The sequence below is a fragment of the Salvelinus alpinus genome, chromosome 5 (genome assembly GCF_045679555.1).
Source record: "Salvelinus alpinus chromosome 5, SLU_Salpinus.1, whole genome shotgun sequence".
In the NCBI taxonomy this organism is placed as follows: Eukaryota; Metazoa; Chordata; class Actinopteri; order Salmoniformes; family Salmonidae; genus Salvelinus; species Salvelinus alpinus.
In genome coordinates this window covers 24,216,770-24,235,998 of record NC_092090.1, presented here as the reverse complement: position 1 = coordinate 24,235,998, position 19,229 = coordinate 24,216,770, and the positions used below count along the sequence as shown (strand labels likewise).

At 45.8% G+C, this 19,229-nt stretch overlaps 1 protein-coding gene across 3 annotated transcripts in view; it reads left to right on the top strand.

Moving 5' to 3' along the window:
• The first annotated feature begins 381 nt into the window (after window positions 1-381).
• Window positions 382-19,229, top strand: part of atosa (atos homolog A) — a 28,365-nt gene continuing 9,517 nt past the window's right edge. Inside the window, exons 1-4 of one of the 3 annotated variants that reach the window (XM_071401076.1) lie at window positions 382-1,709; window positions 16,522-16,709; window positions 16,864-17,060; window positions 18,931-19,056. In XM_071401076.1, the coding sequence (XP_071257177.1) occupies window positions 1,679-1,709; window positions 16,522-16,709; window positions 16,864-17,060; window positions 18,931-19,056 (542 nt within the window). In that variant the 5' untranslated portion in view covers window positions 382-1,678. Of the gene's footprint in view, window positions 1,710-16,521; window positions 16,710-16,863; window positions 17,061-17,636; window positions 17,876-18,930; window positions 19,057-19,229 lie in introns of those variants that run through there. The other 2 variants (XM_071401075.1, XM_071401077.1) reach the window with 2 other exon arrangements.

The following is a 19,229-nucleotide window of genomic DNA, read 5'->3' as shown; positions in this document are numbered from 1 at the left end:
GCCTTGCCAACCAAACGATGACAACTCCAATATTGGTACAAATGTAACTACTTTGACCATATTGTCAATGTTCAACAATTTAAACAAGCCAACTAACTTTATTATAAACAACGTTAGCTAGTTTATCAGGCTAGCTAAAATGTGCTAATCATATAGGTTGAAGAACTGTTCAGACCAAAAAGCACATGAATAAAACGAAGTCGTATTTCACAACGACGAAATTTAAAACCCAGAGGAGTACATCAACGCAGCACTAATCTGTATCTGAACATGTCAAGCACCGAGAACAAAATGTTCACATACAAAATACACGTGCCACGTGCAGACGTGAACGCGCATCCAATCCACCAATCAAATCAGAGCAGTGGCCGTCCCGCTACAATGTATCAATCATGGCCTGGATAGAGGTACACTTACACAGAGTTATAATGTTAATTTGAACCATGTTTAGTGTATGGTATTTGTTGTCATCTTGACACATTGTTAAACTGTAACCAAAAAGTTTCTAGATCACGGTTGCTATCGCAGCAGGTTCACTCGAGGACTGGTACAGGAAAGTGGTCTAGCTGTTGTTGGGACACGTGACTGAGAAAAGACTGCGCTGATCTGTTTTGACACGGGGACATTGCTAGAGAGAGGGGAAGAGAGCACACCAACGAGTTTATGGATAAGAAAGAGCATACAAAATAATTTTGTTGCCAACGGTATGCGCCCGTACTGTATTATTGAGTTGGACGAAGTTCGCTAGCCAGCGAACCGTTGTTTTGGAAGAAGGAAAAAAAACTCGCTAGCCACTGCGACAAGTTGGGAAATAAATGGTCAGCTTGTTTTCTGACAAACTTTTGAAATGAGAGAAAGCTAGTCAACAATAACTAGGTAACTGACACGGGACGTGGCTACTTTACCTCACTATGTTTCAAGACGACAAGTGGAACTGATGCTTCTGGACAACACGGCGTTTAGCTAACGTTGGCTGTTTTTCAGAATGATCGGTTGAACGAGGACTGTCCTTTCCTCGAGCCCATTGTTATCGGAGGTGGATCACTCTACCTGCGCGTGGGGGTTGGGGTGTTTTGTTTGAGAAGGTCGTCATCAGATCAGATGCCTGCGTGTTGTTTGTTTGGTCAGCTAGCTAAAGCCACGTTAGCTAAGCCAAATAGGTGAGGTTACAGTAGCTGAAAGAGAGAGAGAGAGAGAGAGAGAGAGAGAGAGAGAGAGAGATGCTTCGTGACGGGACTACTGTCGTGGTTTTGGTGGTGGAATTTGAGACGTTTATTTTTGGGGGGTGGACAGTCAGATTGTCAGCTCAATGCCTTGTTGGCCAGCTAGGTGGTTGATGAAGCAATAACTCGGAGCTAATCTAATGTTTGACGGTCAGATTTAGCTAGCTAGCTCAACTGTTCGTTGGCCAGTTAACAGTGGATCTGACTCGATGGACCTGTACAGTAGTAGTTTGGTAACAAAGCGTTGCTTTGTTGGGTAAATTAGGGGGCGATTGGCAGCATACAGGCTACCCAGCTGGTATTGTTGCTTAATGCAATAAGTCAGCAATCCTTTGGAAGATTTGGATCCACACAGTCAGACACACAGCAGTATATTGCTGTCAGGGCTGTGTGGACGGGAGTCTTCAGACCGAAGACAGACAGACAGAGGCTGCCAGATTCCCAGAGAGATCCAGATGACACTGGCTAACATGAAACCAGAGCGAGGTAAGCTGATCTACATGGATTTATTCCATGCCAACAGAAGCTATACTGTTCATGGTATTCGTCTGTGTGAGCCTTCACTACGGTGCCCATCATTGCAGTACTAATAGGGTCATGAGGATCATATTGACATGATCCATCGTTGGCCTGTGTGTGTTGTGGATCAGCAGAATGTAGCCAGCCAGGCAGTCCCCCGGAAGAGGGAGAGGTATCGGGCAGAGAGGGAGAATGATGTAACAGCTGGTTAACTTGCTTGCCTGCCTGTGTTGATAACAAAGTAAACCTGACCCAGGCAGGCCAGTGAGGCCACGGAAATTAGGACATTCTGACTGCCAAACTACACAATGGATAGGTAAACAAGATGGATACAGATATCTGAGCAATGGTAGAATTATAACAACACAATGTCATCTTGTAATTTCTGTCAAAAAGCTGTTTTTGGGGAACAAAACGCAGCAGGTCACGCTGACACGGTGGAACAACTCACTGCATGATAAAACCGCTCTAGCTTCTTTTGTGTGCCTGAGAGCTCTGCGTTATTCTGTCAGTCTCTGGTATGGGTATGCTGCAATGCTCAAAGCCCTTTGTTCGAACTGAACATTTTCACTGTGACTCTGAATCATCACTATGAACAGAGACTTCGATCTGCTCTCAGCCTTCTGTACTGTCTGTGTGTTTACATGATGTAAGATTAACATGAAGTCTGCAGGGCAGCCAGCTTTCTCTTTTTTCATATCAGGTTTATTCAACCGCAGCAGCAGTGGTCTGTAATGCCAGCTCTATTAGTAATACATGGACTGTATTGTATGCCAGTCTGCCTGCTTGGACATAGTCTAGTAATGTAGTGCTTCAACATGCTTGTCATTAATCCAAGGTTGGTTATGATTCTTGTAGGGGCAACAACATAACAGCAGCTAGTTGGAGCTCAGAGCAGCTAGCTGATACTCTTTGGCCTTAGCACATTACCTTCAATCAGAAGACATTCAGCTTATGTATGTTTTAGTTACCACCAAACATGGAGTCAATCAATAGGCCTGTCTCTATCTACTGTTCTGAGGCCTGTATTAAGACAATATGGCTGTCTGTATCTACTGTTCTGAGTTCTGTAGTAAGAAAATAGGCCTGTTTCTTCTGTACTAGCTTGGTCTCTGTCTACTGTACTGGGACCTGTTGTCACTAGTCAGACAATAGGCAGGGCCTGCAACTACTGCACAGAGGTTTGATGTGGTCACACAGCAACCACTGTCAGACAAAGGAAGCCCAATCAGAGATTGCTTTTCCTACTACACAACAAACCCCACACCATCATTGTCCTACATCCCCATCCTACTGACACTGTACTGTAACATGACTCTCTACCCAATGTCAGGGTGTAAACATGTCATCCAACACCAAAAGGCTGAGATTTCACCCCTGCACACTGACTCTGGCTTTACCTTTAAAAAGAACCCAGGGTTCATGGCTCTGACATATGGATGTGGTAAACACACACACTGTACATATAGTAATTAAATCACACATTTACTGTACTACACACTGCAGTTTTTATTTTTTTGATTGGTCAGTTGTAAACAACAACACACACTTTTACTGAGCTAAAGAGACAGATCTGGCTTTTCCTGCTGGATCTCAAGTTACTGTAGTTGGACTACATTTACATTTTTGTCATTTAAGCAGACGCTCTTATCCAGAGCGACATACAGTAGTGAGTGCATACATTTTCATATGTTTTTCTACTGGTCCCCCATGGTAATCGAACACACAACCCTGGCGTTGCAAGTGCCATGCTCTACCAACTGAGCCTTTCTTTCCCTTCCCCCTCATATAGATTCTGTGTTCTGCTGTGCTGTTGGCTCCCTGTCGGTCTGTCACGGTGGTTCTATTAATAATGTCTAATTGCAATAGAAGCTGCTCTGGAGCAGTTCCCATATGACAGGCCAGCCGATGGTCCCACTGTTCTATTGTTATTATGGGACATACTGTTCCTCTGGTTGAAAATGCAGACAGACAGACTGCCCTCCCTGTACTCCTCTGACACTATCTCTCTCCTCCGTTTGTCCTGATCCCGTTCTTCTCTCCTTTCCTGTCTTATCCTCTCCTCCTCCTCCCAGACCCCCTCTCACCTCCTCATCTCCCTGGCGAGGAAGGTGTTTACGGAGCATTCTATCCTCTACGCTGAACTAGTGACAGGAGTTAGTTTCTCTAGGCTTTACCCCAGTGGGCTTACTATGTCTTGATTCACACACCCACAACGTAGCAGAAAGAATGTTTAGAGAACTCGTTCTTGTTTTTTTAATGATTTTACTTGTTATACAAATTCTGATTCACAAGCGCTTTTTCAACTTTAGATTGCAACCATGTGTGTGTGAAAGGGAAAGGGAGCCATCACAGTGCAGTGTTTAGCTAAGTGAAGTCATCTGACTGACTTGTTGTTCATGTAGGCTAGTGCTGTGGATGTGGCCCCTGTGCTGGCTGAGAGAGACAAACACAATCGGATGATTATTTGAATCAGCTGTGTAGTGTTAGGGCAAAAACCAAAACGTGCACCCCTTGGGGTCCAGAGGACCGAGTTTGGGAAACCCTGCCCTAATTCTAATCCTAATTGTAACCCTAAACCTAACCCCTAAGCTTAAAATAGCCTTTGTCCTCCCACGAGGGAGAGTTTTTTTCCCTTGTTATACTATCCTTGTGGGGACAACGATAGGAGAACCAACACACATATTGCACACAGACACGTGTGTGTGTACACACAGCTGTAACAGATCTCATAAAGAGCCATGGCAGAACAGTCACAAAAGAGCAAGGAAATGGTCGGATGTCACACACACACTAAGTACATAGGCTACAACACACACATGATCTCACAATGAGTCATGGTTCTGGAGAGGAACGAATAAGGGAGGAGAGACAAGACGGGGTTAAGAAGAATAGATGGGAAGGGGAAGAGAAGAACAAACAGAAACTTCCTGATCACTGAAGGCATATCGAAGCTTTCTTTACATAAATGTCTACTGGAACGTGCCTTTGAATCAGTGTGTTTGGAGGTATTTCCTGTTGGAGGTCTAACAAGGCATCTCGGGGGATGTCCACACCCCTCAGACAGATTACCCCCCCCTTATAAACTGGGTGGTTCGAGCCCTGAATGCTAATTGGCTGAAAGCCGTGGTATATCAGACCGTATACCATGCATATGACAAAACATTTATTTTTTTACTGCTCTAATTATCAAATCAAATTTTATTTGTCACATGCGCTGAATACAACAGGTGTAGTAGACCTTACAGTGAAATGCTTACTTACAAGCCCTTAACCAACAATGCTTTAAGAAGTTAAGAAAAAATAAGTGTTAAGTAAAAAATACAATATAAAAGTAACAAATAATTAAACAGCAGCAGTAAAATAACAATAGCAAGGCTATATTTTTTATTTATTTTATTTAACGGGGAAAGTCAGTTAAGAACAAATTCTTATTTACAATGACGGCCTACCGGGGAACAGCAGGTTAACTGCCTTGATCAGGGGCAGAACGACAGATTTTTACCTTGTCAGCTCAGGGATTCGATCTAGCAACCTTTCTGTTACTGGCTCAACACTCTACCCACTAGGCTACCTGCCGTCCCATATACAGGGTGTACCGGTACAGAGTCATTGTGCGGGTGCACCGGTTAGTCGAGGTAATTGAGGTAATATGAACATGTAGGTAGAGTCAAAGTGACTATGCATAGATAATAAACAGAGAGTAGCAGCAGCGTAAAGAGGGGTGTGGGTAGCCCTTTGATTAGCTGATCAGGAGTCTTATGGCTTGGGGGTAGAAGCTGTTAATACCAATTACGTTGGTAACCAGTTTATAATAGCAATAAGGCACCTCGGGGGTTTGTGATATATGGCCAATATACAACGGCTATGGGTTGTGTCCTAACACTCCGCGTTGCGGCGCGCATAAGAACAGCCCATAAGAGCAGCCCTATTGTCCATATACCACACCCCCTCTGGCCTTATTGCTTAATTAGCCCATCCCCCAAGGCCCCGAACAGCCAGTAGAGCACAGAGTTGAGGAAACTCTCACCGACAGCCAGGCACGACAGAACAATCAGACAGTCAATCTGACTATTATGCCAACCTTCTTGCAGTGATTCACCTACAACAGGTGTTTTGTTATTCACCATACACACAGGCGGGTACAAAAGGACAGGCGTAATGTTATTTCACTAACCAGACAGAATGACAGGCAGGTACAGTGACAGGTGTTTTTGTTCTCACAGACAGGGTCAGTCACGTCTGATCACTGGGATGTAGGACTATGTTGTGTTTTGACGTGCTGGATGTGTCACGCTGACTGTCTTTGTAGACCTCTGGGCTCCAAAACATGCCTATTGTTATTCTTTTGTCAACAATAATAAACCTGTTATTATTAAAGGTGCGGTATGTAACTTGAACATAAAAGTGCTCTGACAGGTTCCTGTGTTAGCCGGTACTGTAGTTCCAGTTCAGCGTGTGATTCGGCTCCAACCAGTCCTCCCAGTGATGCTCTTATGTAACTGTGGGGGTCTTATCTGGCTCACGCTGGCCTGACACACACACACACACGTGTGTACACACACACAGGCTCACGCTCAGTGAAGCTTAGTGGTTGCTCGGGCTCATGCCTGACACACACACACACTCAGGCTCAGTGGTTGCTCTTGCTCAGAACCAGCACGGGACGTAAGTGTGTTGACCCGACCGGTTCTGTGTTAGTGACATCATCAGCTCCTGTGTGGCAGTCACCTCCTGTGCCCCTGTGGCTCCTCCCCCATGGTTGCGCTCAGCCAACCGGCAGCCAGCTCAGCAGGAACAGTAGGAACCATCTGGCCCGCTCAGTTTCCTCCTGGTAGGGGGAAGGATTAGCAGAGCGCACCACTCTCTATGCCTTCCCTGGCCCATATATGATGCTCTGTGATATGGGCTGCATGTCAAAATTCTATATTGGCTTCCTCTCCTCTCTCCTGTGATATGGGCTGCATGTCAATAGTTTACATTGGCTTCCTCTCATCTTCTCGCTCCTTCCTCACTGATTGAAAAAGACCTGTGTTCAGAATCAGATCAGTGCAGATCAAGAAGAGGGGACAATATGAGGAAACCACTTTAGAGGAGACGACTAGAGGAAAGTAACAGACTATTGACAATTTCACACACATCCCATAGTTGGAGCTGAGTAGAGTCCCCTTGCTGGGTCAGATTCCTCTTGGCCAACAACAACACACCTCCCTCCAAAAGTCAGCCAACAGCTTTACTGTTCTAAACATGGCCGCCCACCACCATGCATGGTTGCCTTCTCTCACTCACATGCTGTTGCTATATCTGAGATGAACTTCCACATGGTTAGTCAGCTTGCTGCTTGTTCTGTTGCTTTATTTTAGCAACAAGGTCAACATAGTCCTAACCAGATGATTGGTCTGCCTGTGCTGTGCCTGTGCTGTTAAAGGCATCTGGAAAGAGAGCTGTCTATTGACACAATATGTAGGTTTGAATACATTGTGGAGCATAGACGACTATCAGTAGCCTCTGGGCCTGTATCTAACGCTGGTCTCTACACGATAACCAGCAACAGAGGAATTGGTTAAAGCACAACTAGTTTGGCAAGTGGCCGCCAGTCTAGATAGATATCAATCAAATGTTTTTATAGAGCCCTTTTTACAACAGCAGTTGTCACAAAGTGCTTATACAGAAACCGAGCCGAATACCCCAGAGAGCAAGCAATGAGGATGTAGAGGCCGGTGGCTAGGAAAAACTATCTAGAAAGGCAGGAACCTAGGAAGAAACCTAGAGAGGAACCAGGCTCTGAGGGGTGGCCAGTCCTCTTCTGGCTGTGCCGGGTGGAGATTCTAAGAGTACATGGCCATTAAGGCGAGCTCGTTCTTCAAGATGTTTCCAACGTTCATAGAAGACCAGCAGGGTCAAATAATAATCACAATGGTTATAGAGGGTGCAAGAGGTCAACACCTCGGGAGTTAATGTCAGTTGGCTTTTCATAGCCAGATAGATAGATCAACATGTCAGAGTCGTCAGTCGTCTGACCTCTATCTATTGCAGAGAAGAACCACCCATGACCTGGCTAGGTCAGTCAGTCATACAGAGATATATTAGCCATGGCTGGCCAGCTCCAGTTCAGTTCAGCACTTTAAAAAGTCTGACTGCCACACTTTCCATGGCCTTTGGAGCGTTGTTGACGTTGCTCAATTTGTCCTCTGTGTCAAATATAATCTCCTGAGAGCTGTAGGTCAGAGGGGTGTGTTTGTGGGTTCGCATATGCATGAGCATGTTCAACCAAGGCCAGATAGACCCGGCTCAGCCAGCAGGAGAGACCAGCTGAGTGTGCAAAACACACACCCACAATCAGAATTCTCTAACATGTGGCTGATTGGGGGGGGCTGTAAACTCCTCAACCTAGGTTAAAGGGCAGAGCACAGACTATCAGTCTACAGAGTATAGAGTAAAGTGTAGTTGTGCTCAGAGTCCGCTGTTGAGGCCATAGTGGGTACACAGAGGAGAGTACTACCCGGCTGTCCTACCCTGTGCTGTGCCGGGCACTCTGCCAGTTACGTAACCAGTATTAGTGGGACAAAGAGTGGGCTTCTGCAGAGAGAGAGCACTGGCTCTGGAGGCCTTTACACCCAGGCTAGTGAGGGCATGATCAGGGCTAGTCTGATCAGTGTCACCTGTAATGGTAAACATCTAGGCCTTCAGAGCTGAGCCCAGTCCACACAGGACCGTGATTAAAAGCTTTAGCTAGGCTGAATGCTCTCGTTAGACTCGTCACTAGTGGTAGTGTTTTAAATTAGCAGTTGGGCTCAAGTAAAAGCTTAATCTGGTGTGTGTGGGAAAGCCCTTCTGTTGCAGCAGCTAGTAATGAGGGTTTGAGATGTGTGTGTCCGTTGGGCCTGGTGTGTTTGAGAGGTCCAGACAATAGCAGCCGGAGCAGCTGAGTTCGCAGTAGCAGAAAGAGAAAACTGTACCCAACCCTCTAAGCCAATCAGAAGGCATCTGTGTGTTGCTATGTGTGCTGTGAATCTGCCCCTTTGTGTAAAGAGAGGGGGGGTAGATAAAGGGAACAAAGAGCGAGCTCTCAGGAAACTGTAAATTGAACATGGCTAAACTTCAAACTCTATTCTCTTTATTGTTCCTACATGTGATTTCAGGGCAGGCCAACATCACATGGAACAGGAAACTGCATCTTTGTATTGACAACACTTTTCTGTTTGCTTGCCGCTACAGTGTAGGCTAGTTAGTGTTTTTGTATCTTAAATCAGAGCTCCTGTAGAGTGAGCTGGACTGCTGTCTGTTTCAGTCACTGAGGCACAGATTAGGCCTCATGGAGAACAAAGAGTCTGTAAGAACACAGACAGACAGACAGACAGACAGACAGACAGACAGACAGACAGACAGTCATGTCATAGATGAGTCACACACACACACGTGACTCACGTGCCACTGGAAACACACACACAGATTCACACACAGACCCAACTCATTCCAGCACACACAGAATCCCCGTGACGGGACATTAACATGATCTGTGTGTTGCCAGGGCAACCCTTTGTCCCCATGCAAAATAGATGTGCACTATGACCAGAGGAGAGGAACCTCAAGGCTATATGTGTTCGCTGGTGTGTGTTGAGGTGTGTTAGCTGGTGGTGTGTGTGTTTTCATTGCGTGCCGCCGCTGCTAATCGTTGCCAACCACTCCCAAAAAATATGAATGCTTATTATTTGATGCATTTTTTTATGCTAAAACGTTTTCAGTGAACTTAAAAGACTAAAGATATAACGTTTGTAGAAAATATAATGAAGTTATATATTTTCAAATGAGATCATCTTTGAGAACTATCAACAAAATACAAATTATTTATGTCATGGCATGGGGCTCCCTCATTTTTGAGTCACTCAGATGGCACAAGCCATGGCAACATTTGTAGAATTGCAGGAAATTACATTTAAAACAGAAGAATTTGGTCTCTTCTGCTGAGAGGAGGGCCTTTAAAGATGTTGGTAGGAGGCTGCACAATTGGCAACGCCCACTACGACGCCCCCATCCCCCCGCTAACTTGAAAACAATCCTAGAGGAAACCTGTAGGTAGTGATATTTGTGTTACGGTGTTCGCATGCTTCCCAGACGAACAGTTCGGAAAAGTTTGTGCATATAATATGACAACATTTTGTGATGTTTTTGTTCATTTTTGACTTTTTTTCGGTTGTTCAGGCACACATTTTTTTCTAGAGACAAGCTGAAGTTCGGCGCCGAAGTCTACGCCCCTTCGTCAGGGATTGGTCAACAGTAGGGATTCTTCAATAAAGTCTTTGTTGATATTTCAATGAGACTCGTTTTCATTGAGAATACTACACCAAACATTTTAGTTAGATGTAAAATCATCACAATGAATGACAGATTTCTAGAGTTATTTTAGATTCATTCTAGCTATTTTGGGGGTATGGTTAATGCTGGTTGGTGTTAGTGGGGGTATGGTTAATGCTGGTTGGTGTTAGTGGGGGTATGGTTAATGCTGGTTGGTGTTAGTGGGGGTATGGTTAATGCTGGTTGGTGTTAGTGGGGGTATGGTTAATGCTGGTTGGTGTTAGTGAGGGTATGGTTAATGCTGGTTGGTGTTAGTGGGGGTATGGTTAATGCTGGTTGGTGTTAGTGAGGGTATGGTTAATGCTGGTTGGTGTTAGTGGGGGTATGGTTAGTGCTGGTTGGTGTTAGTGGGGGTATGGTTAATGCTGGTTGGTGTTAGTGGGGGTATGGTTAATGCTGGTTGGTGTTAGTGAGGGTATGGTTAATGCTGGTTGGTGTTAGTGGGGGTATGGTTAATGCTGGTTGGTGTTAGTGGGGGTATGGTTAGTGCTGGTTGGTGTTAGAGGGGGTATGGTTAATGCTGGTTGGTGTTAGTGGGGGGTATGGTTAATGCTGGTTGGTGTTAGTGGGGGTATGGTTAATGCTGGTTGGTGTTAGTTGGTGTTAGTGGGGGTATGGTTAATGCTGGTTGGTGTTAGTGAGGGTATGGTTAATGCTGGTTGGTGTTAGTGGGGGTATGGTTAATGCTGGTTGGTGTTAGTGGGGGGTATGGTTAATGCTGGTTGGTGTTAGTGGGGGTATGGTTAATGCTGGTTGGTGTTAGTGGGGGTATGGTTAATGCTGGTTGGTGTTAATGGGGGGTATGGTTAATGCTGGTTGGTGTTAGTGAGGGTATGGTTAATGCTGGTTGGTGTTAGTGGGGGTATGGTTAATGCTGGTTGGTGTTAGTGAGGGTATGGTTAATGCTGGTTGGTGTTAGTGGGGGGTATGGTTAATGCTGGTTGGTGTTAGTGGGGCTATGGTTAATGCTGGTTGGTGTTAGTGGGGCTATGGTTAATGCTGGTTGGTGTTAATGGGGGGTATGGTTAATGCTGGTTGGTGTTAGTGGGGGTATGGTTAATGCTGGTTGGTGTTAGTGGGGGTATGGTTAATGCTGGTTGGTGTTAGTGGGGGGTATGGTTAATGCTGGTTGGTGTTAGAGGGGGTATGGTTAATGCTGGTTGGTGTTAGTGGGGGTATGGTTAATGCTGGTTGGTGTTAGTGAGGGTATGGTTAATGCTGGTTGGTGTAAGTGGGGGGTATGGTTAATGCTGGTTGGTGTAAGTAGGGGGTATGGTTAATGCTGGTTGGTGTTAGTGGGGGATATGGTTAGTGCTGGTTGGTGTTAGTGAGGGTATGGTTAATGCTGGTTGGTGTTAGTGGGGGTATGGTTAATGCTGGTTGGTGTTAGTGGGGGGTATGGTTAATGCTGGTTGGTGTTAGTGGGGGGTATGGTTAATGCTGGTTGGTGTTAGTGGGGGGTATGGTTAATGCTGGTTGGTGTTAGTGAGGGGTATGGTTAATGCTGGTTGGTGTTAGTGGGGGTATGGTTAATGCTGGTTGGTGTTAGTGGGGGGTATGGTTAGTGCTGGTTGGTGTTAGTGGGGGGTATGGTTAATGCTGGTTGGTGTTAGAGGGGGTATGGTTAATGCTGGTTGGTGTTAGTGGGGGTATGGTTAGTGCTGGTTGGTGTTAGTGGGGGTATGGTTAATGCTGGTTGGTGTTAGTGAGGGGTATGGTTAATGCTGGTTGGTGTTAGCGGGGGTATGGTTAATGCTGGTTGGTGTTAGTGGGGGTATGGTTAATGCTGGTTGGTGTTAGTGGGGGGTATGGTTAATGATGGTTGGTGTTAGTGAGGGTATGGTTAATGCTGGTTGGTGTTAGTGGGGTTATGGTTCATGCTGGTTGGTGTTAGTGGTGGTATGGTTAATGCTGGTTGGTGTTAGTGGGGGTATGGTTAATGCTGGTTGGTGTTAGAGGGGGTATGGTTAATGCTGGTTGGTGTTTGTGGGGGGTATGGTTAATCCTGGTTGGTGTTAGTGGGGGGTATGGTTAATGCTGGTTGGTGTTAGTGAGGGTATGGTTAATGCTGGTTGGTGTTAGTGGGGGATATGGTTAGTGCTGGTTGGTGTTAGTGAGGGTATGGTTAATGCTGGTTGGTGTTAGTGGGGGTATGGTTAATGCTGGTTGGTGTTAGTGGGGGGTATGGTTAATGCTGGTTGGTGTTAGTGGGGGGTATGGTTAATGCTGGTTGGTGTTAGTGGGGGGTATGGTTAATGCTGGTTGGTGTTAGTGAGGGGTATGGTTAATGCTGGTTGGTGTTAGTGGGGGTATGGTTAATGCTGGTTGGTGTTAGTGGGGGGTATGGTTAATGCTGGTTGGTGTTAGAGGGGGTATGGTTAATGCTGGTTGGTGTTAGTGGGGGTATGGTTAATGCTGGTTGGTGTTAGTGAGGGGTATGGTTAATGCTGGTTGGTGTTAGCGGGGGTATGGTTAATGCTGGTTGGTGTTAGTGGGGGGTATGGTTAGTGTTGGGTAGTTGTAGTGTAGTTATATTTATCCCAGAGGGGCCTGCCCTGCTGCAACAGTAATCAGATTTACCATGGAGAAGCTGTTTAATCTCACACTACTGCCTACCACAACTAATATATCCACTCACTGTGTGTGTTTAATACAGACTCTGTGTTTCATTAATTGAATCTGAAAGTGTGTGTTTGTGTGTGTGTGTGTGTGTGTGTGTGTGTGTGTGTGTGTGTGTGTGTGTGTGTGTGTGTGTGTGTGTGTGTGTGTGTGTGTGTGTGTGTGGAGATGCAGGGGCTCGAGGGAGGGTGTGAATTGTATGCCCCATCAGACCACAGATGGCACATTACTAGGTAATAGTCACACACCACCTCTCCTCCAGGTTAGATACTGTCCCTACTTGACTATCCAGGGTTCATAATGATCTGGCCTTGGTTTGGAACAGAGGAAAATTGTATTACAACTGAACTGATAGCAGCCTCGGTTAGAGGTCGACCGATTAATCGGAATGGCCGTTTTCAAGTTTTCATAACAATCGGAAATCGGTATTTTTGGACACCGATTTTTTTTTTTTTTTTTTTTTACACCTTTGTTTAATCTTTATTTAACTAGGAAAGTCAGTTAAAAACACATTCTTATTTTCAATGACGGCCTAGGAACTGTGGGTTAACTGCCTTGTTCAGAGGCAGAACGACAGATTTTTACCTTGTCAGCTCTGGGATTCAATCTTGCAACCTTACAGTTAACTAGTCCAACGCTCTAACCACCTGCCTCTCATTGCACTCCACGAGGAGCCTGCCTGTTACGCGAATGCAGTAAGCCAAGGTAAGTTGCTAGCTAGCATTAAACGTATCTTTATAAAAAACAATCAATCAATCAATCAAAATCACTAGTTAACCACACATGGTTGATGATATTACTAGTTTATCTAGCGTGTCCTGCGTTGCATATAATCGATGCGGTGCGTATTCGCGAAAAAGGACTGTCCTTGCTCCAATGTGTACCTAACCATAAACATCAATGCCTTTCTTAAAATCAATACACAGAAGTATATATTTTTAAACCTGCAGATTTAGCTAAAAGAAATCCAGGTTAGCAGGCAATATTAACCAGGTGAAATTGTGTCACTTCTCTTGCGTTCATTGCACGCAGAGTCAGTGTATATGCAACAGTTTGTGCCGCCTAATTTGCCAGAATTTTACGTAATTATGACATAACATTGAAGGTTGTGCAATGTAACAGGAATATTTAGACTTATGGATTTCACCCGTTAGATAAAATACGGAACGGTTCCGTATTTCACTGAAAGAATAAAAGTCTTGTTTCGAGATGATAGTTTCCGGATTCGACCATATTAATGACCTAAGGCTCGTATTTCTGTGTTATTATGTAATAATTAAGTCTATGATTTGATAGAGCAGTCTGACTGAGCGATGGTAGGCACCAGCAGGCTCGTAAGCATTCATTCAAACAGCACTTTCGTGTGTTTTGCCAGCAGCTCTTTGCTGTGCTTCAACTATTGTGCTGTTTTTGACTTCAAGCCCATCAACTCCCGAGATTAGGCTGGTGTAACCGATGTGAAATGGCTAGCTAGTTAGCGGGGTGCGCGCTAATAGCGTTTCAAACGTCACTCGCTCTGAGACTTGGAGTAGTTATTCCCCTTGCTCTGCATGGGTAACGCTGCTTCGAGGGTGGCTGTTGTTGATGTGTTCCTGGTTCGAGCCCGGGTAGGGGCGAGGAGAGGGACGGAAGCTATACTGTTACACTGGCAAACTAAAGTGCCTATAAGAACATCCAATAGTCAAGGGTATATGAAATACAAATGGTATAGAGAGAAATAGTCCTATAATTCCTATAATAACTACAACCTAAAACTTCTTACCTGGGAATATTGAAGGCTCATGTTAAAAGGAACCACCAGCTTTCATATGTTCTCATGTTCTGAGCAAGGAACTTAAACATTAGCTTTCTTACATGGCACATATTGCACTTTTACTTTCTTCTCCAACACTTTGTTTTTGCATTATTTAAACCAAATTGAACATGTTTCATTATTTATTTGAGGCTAAATTTATTTTATTGATGTTAAAATAAGTGTTCATTCAGTATTGTTGTAATTGTCATTATTACAAATACATTTAAAAAATCGGCCGATTAATCGGTATCAGCTTTTTTGGTCCTCCAATAATCGGTCGGTATCGGCGTTGAAAAATCATAATCGGTCGACCTCTAGCCTTGATGATACACACATGATCTCCCCTCTCAGTGCTTATGTCTCATCAGTTATACTTGTGACATATGTTTCTCTGGACTAGTGTGGGAACCTGGAGATTCAGCAAAGAGGGAGAGAAAGTGTGTGTGTCCAGAAGGGGAGAGAGAGTGTGTGTGTCCAGAAGGAGAGAGAAAGTGTGTGTTAGCCCATGAGTTAATCAGCTTGTCTTCTAGCTGAGGCCTAAAAAAACAACAGCAGTATTTTTTGTACTATAGCACTATACAGCAGACCTAAACATGACTACATTATCTATTAACTACACACACACCCTCTCCCCTCCCCTGTCCGAATCCAGCACCCTGGGGGACGTTTTCCACACCCTGTGACGTGTGTGTACTAGGCCAGCTGATCAGTGGGCTCCGTTCCAGCTCCTCTCCAGGACAGCAGCAGTAGTTCTATTAATAAGACCTGCGTGCTGCTCTGCAGTCAGTCCGCTCTTTATAAACCTCTCCTCTTATATAATACACACTCGCTGTACACATGCACACACGATACACACATTCTGACACGATACACACATACTCACACGATACACACATACTCACACGATACACACATAGTCACACGATACACACATACTCACACGATACACACATACTCACACTAAAAACAGAAAGCTGACACCAGAGCTGCCATGTCCCATATTTCTCTGGCCTATCCCACTGGAACGGAGGATCTCTCTCTTTCCCTCCTTATTCTCCCTCCTTTGTTTCCCTCTCTCTTTCCCTCCTGCCAGAGCTTTACATTTAGCCTACTCCACTGGGAGGGGGCAGAGGGTTAGCAGAGCAGATCACTGTATAGGAAGTCCTATAGGCTGCTCCTCTCCCTTCCCCCTCTCACTCTCACCTGTCCTATAGCCATTAGCCAGTCAGAGCTGGGTTTCTCTCCCCGAACCCCTCTCCAACTCCCTAAGTCTCAGCCTACAGCTGGCTGCAGCCCCCTCCCCTGATCCATGTTCTCTGTGCTGTTTTTGTCTCGCTCCCACTCTGTGTCTGTGTTGACTGTTCTCTCTCCATGTGCAGAGAGCAGCTCTGAGCACGTGGGAGGAGTTCCCTGGAAGAATGTGTGTAACTGCCTGACACATATACACATATACACACACACACACACACACACACACACACACACACACACACACGGAGACAAACTAGACACACAGCGACACCCAGAGCCAGCTGAGAGGCTCTTTGTTAGAACTGGGTTGTAGGGAGGACAGAGCTCTGTTTGAACATAACCTCTCTGACTGTCAAGCTTGTGTTTCTGTTGCTCCACCCTAACCCAACCCTGACCGGACAGACACTACAGCAGAACACACTGTTCTTTTTCTGTCTGAGTGTTATTCTGTGACACAGCGCCTGTGCTCAGCTGACGTGGAGATTCTAAAATGATCCCCAGAACAGGAATAGTGTTGTCCTTCCTCCCTTCCTGTCTGTATTTAGTGGTTAGTCTGGGCCAGGGTGTTGTAGCATGTTGTCTCCTACTCTACAAGAGAACAGGAGCCTGCTGCCATTTGATTTGTCTGAGTTCCATGCCTTATCCCATTCTACACTGTCAATGATCTCTGAAGGCGTGTTCTTGCTTGAATTGCGTAAACGTAAATGTTTCCCCGTCAGAATGTAACTGACCAGTGTTTTTCTTTTCCCCTTCTTCCAGACGTGGTGGTGGAGGAGTTCTTTGAGTACGATGCTGAGGACTTCCTGGTGTTCCTGACCCTGTTGATCACTGAGGGACGGACCCCAGAATGTTCTGTGAAGGGTCGCACAGAGGGGCTGCACTGCCCCCCTGCAAAGTCCGCCCTGCCGCCCCTACACAGGCACGAGTGCAGCGACAAACTGCCACAGGTAACGTCCACAAACATACACACACAGTTGACACACACTTCCCCAGGGAACACACACACACACACCCACACACACACTGCCCCACCCAAGTAACACACTGCCTCAGCTAACACACACACACACACTTACCCTCCCCTGTCTGTGTGTGTTCAAGTGTGTGCAGGCGCGGCGTGTGCGCTCGGAGGTGTGTGTGTTGTGGAGGAACAGTATTCCCATCATGGTGGAGGTGATGCTGCTGCCAGACTGTTGCTATGGAGACGAGAGTCCCCCTAGTGACCCCATCAGTGACCCAGCGATCAAACAAGACGCTCTGCTACTGGAGCGATGGACTCTGCAGCCTGTACCACGACAGTATGTACACACACACATACACACCCTGCAGCCTGTACCATGACAGTATGTAAACACACACTGCAGCCTGTACCACGACAGTATGTACACACACACACTCTGCAGCCTGTACCACGACAGTATGTACACACACACATACACACCCTGCAGCCTGTACCATGACAGTATGTACACACCCTGCAGCCTGTACCACGACAGTATGTACACACCCTGCAGCCTGTACCACGACAGTATGTACACACACACACACACACACCCTGCAGCCTGTACCACGACAGTATGTACACACACAATGCAGCCTGTACCACGACAGTATGTACACACACACATACACACCCTGCAGCCTGTACCATGACAGTATGTAAACACACACTGCAGCCTGTACCACGACAGTATGTACACACACACACTCTGCAGCCTGTACCACGACAGTATGTACACACACACATACACACCCTGCAGCCTGTACCATGACAGTATGTACACACCCTGCAGCCTGTACCACGACAGTATGTACACACCCTGCAGCCTGTACCACGACAGTATGTACACACACACACACACACACCCTGCAGCCTGTACCACGACAGTATGTACACACACAATGCAGCCTGTACCACGACAGTATGTACACACACACATACACACCCTGCAGCCTGTACCACGACAGTATGTACACACACACACATTGCAGCCTGTACCACGACAGTATGTACACACACATTGCAGCCTGTACCACGACAGTATGTAAACACACACCCTGCAGCCTGTACCACGACAGTATGTACACACACCCTGCAGCCTGTACCACGACAGTATGTACACACACACACTTTCTGTCAGGACTAGGTTGAGCTAGTGGCACATGCAAAAACTGGAATATTCCACTTTGCCGCCGTATCAAACAGAAAACATGTATATACACTACCGTTCAAAAGTTTGGGGTCACTTAGAAATGTCCTTGTTTTTGAAAGAAAAGCACTTTTTTTGTGCATTAAAATAACACCAAATTGATCAGAAATACAGTGTAGACATTGTTAATGTTGTAAATGACTATTGTAACTGGAAACAACATTTTTTTAATGGAATATCTACATAGGCGTACAGAGGCCCATTATCAGCAACCATCACTCCTGTGTTCCAATGGCACGTTGTGTTAGCTAATCCAAGTTTATCATTTTAAAAGGCTAATTGATCATTAGAAAACCCTTTTGCAATTATGTTAGCACAGCTGAAAACTGTACTGATTTAAAGAAGCAATAAAACTGGCCTTCTTAAGACCAGTTGAGTATCTGGAGCATCAGCATTTGTGGGTTCGATTACAGGCTCAAAATGTCCAGAAATAAGATGTTTCTGCTGAAACTCGGCAGTCTATTCTTATTTTTTTGGGGGGGGGGGGGTTTTACCCTCTTTTTCTCCCCAATTTCGTGGTATCCAATTGTTAGTATCTTGTCTCATCGCTACAACTCCCGTACGGGCTCGGGAGAGACGAAGGCCGAAAGCCATGCGTCCTCCGAAACATAACCCAACCAAGCCGCACTGCTTCTTAACACAGCGCATCCAACCCGGAAGCCAGCCGCACCAATGTGTCGGAGGAAACACCGTGTACCTGGCCCCCTTGGTTAGCGCGCACTGCGCCCGGCCCGCCGCAGGAGTCGCTAGTGCGCGATGAGACAAGGATATCCCTACCGGCCAAACCCTCCCTAACCCGGACGACGCTAGGCCAATTGTGCGTCGCCGCACGGACCTCCCGGTCGCGGCCGGCTGCAACAGAGCCTGGCATTGGCATCGTTGCTAATGCTAATTCCCTTAGCCATTGCTAGCTAAAGCAAAGGTCTGATTCTCTCTCCTCCCCCCTGTCTCTCTCTAGGAGCGGTGATAGGTTTATAGAGGAGAAGACTCTGCTGTTGGCTGTTCGTTCCTACGTCTTCTTCTCCCAGCTCAGTGCCTGGCTCAGTGCTTCTCACGGCATTGTACCCCGAAACATCCTGTATAGGTAATACACACACACACACACACCTTCCTCTACAGGTAACACACACAAGAATACACTAAGAACCTCTTAACGACTTCCCCATTATTTTTCTATATCGTTACTGAATGTTGATCATAAAATACTTTCCAAAATTAACTAAATAATTTGATGTGATCACAAGTTATAAGCCTGTG